The following is a 617-nucleotide window of genomic DNA, read 5'->3' as shown; positions in this document are numbered from 1 at the left end:
CCGGGGGCACCCCAAGCACAGCCACAGGCAGCACCAGCCAGCCTCACCAGGCTCCTCCTGCCCAGCAGCGCCCCACAGCACCCACAGACTCACCATGGCTGCTGCCACAGCCACACCGCCACGCCTGCCGCACGCCGCCCCGGCGCTCCTGCTCCTCCTCACCGCTCTGGCCAGCAGCCTGGCCTGCCAACACCTCTGGACACACGAGGACACCTTCCCCGGCGACGCTCTCCGCCTCCTCCAGGACGTGGCTGTGGGCCACACACAGCCCTGCCACCTCCAAGAGCCGCCCTTCTTCCCCGCCACCCTGCTCCACAACAACCTGCAGCCGCACCAAGCCGCCGCCACCGCCCTGCGCATCCTGCAGCACCTCTTCCACACCCTCAGCTCCAACAGCACCCGCCAGCACTGGCCCAGCCAGGCTCGCAACCACCTCCTCAACAAGCTGCAGCACCACATCCACCACCTGGAGCAATGCCTCCCCGACAACGCCACGCCCTTCAAAGGACCACGCAACCCGCTGCTCGCCATCAACAAGTACTTCAGGGACATCCACCTCTTCCTGCACGCCCACAACCACAGCGCCTGCGCCTGGGACCACGTCCGCCTCGAAGCTC

At 68.1% G+C, this 617-nt stretch overlaps 1 protein-coding gene across 1 annotated transcript; it reads left to right on the top strand.

Moving 5' to 3' along the window:
• Positions 1-94: 94 nt before the first annotated feature.
• LOC102037863 (interferon-like) lies at positions 95-613 on the top strand (the record flags this gene model as incomplete). Its single annotated transcript, XM_005431598.1, has 1 exon — positions 95-613. A coding segment is annotated over exon 1 (519 nt), but the record flags the coding sequence as incomplete, so codon positions are not given.
• Between the last annotated feature and the right edge of the window lie 4 nt (positions 614-617).

The sequence above is a fragment of the Geospiza fortis genome, unplaced genomic scaffold, assembly GCF_000277835.1.
Source record: "Geospiza fortis unplaced genomic scaffold, GeoFor_1.0 C13189071, whole genome shotgun sequence".
Lineage (NCBI taxonomy): Eukaryota > Metazoa > Chordata > Aves > Passeriformes > Thraupidae > Geospiza > Geospiza fortis.
The sequence above is the reverse complement of the archived record's forward strand: the minus strand, read 5'-3'. Positions and strand labels throughout refer to the sequence as shown.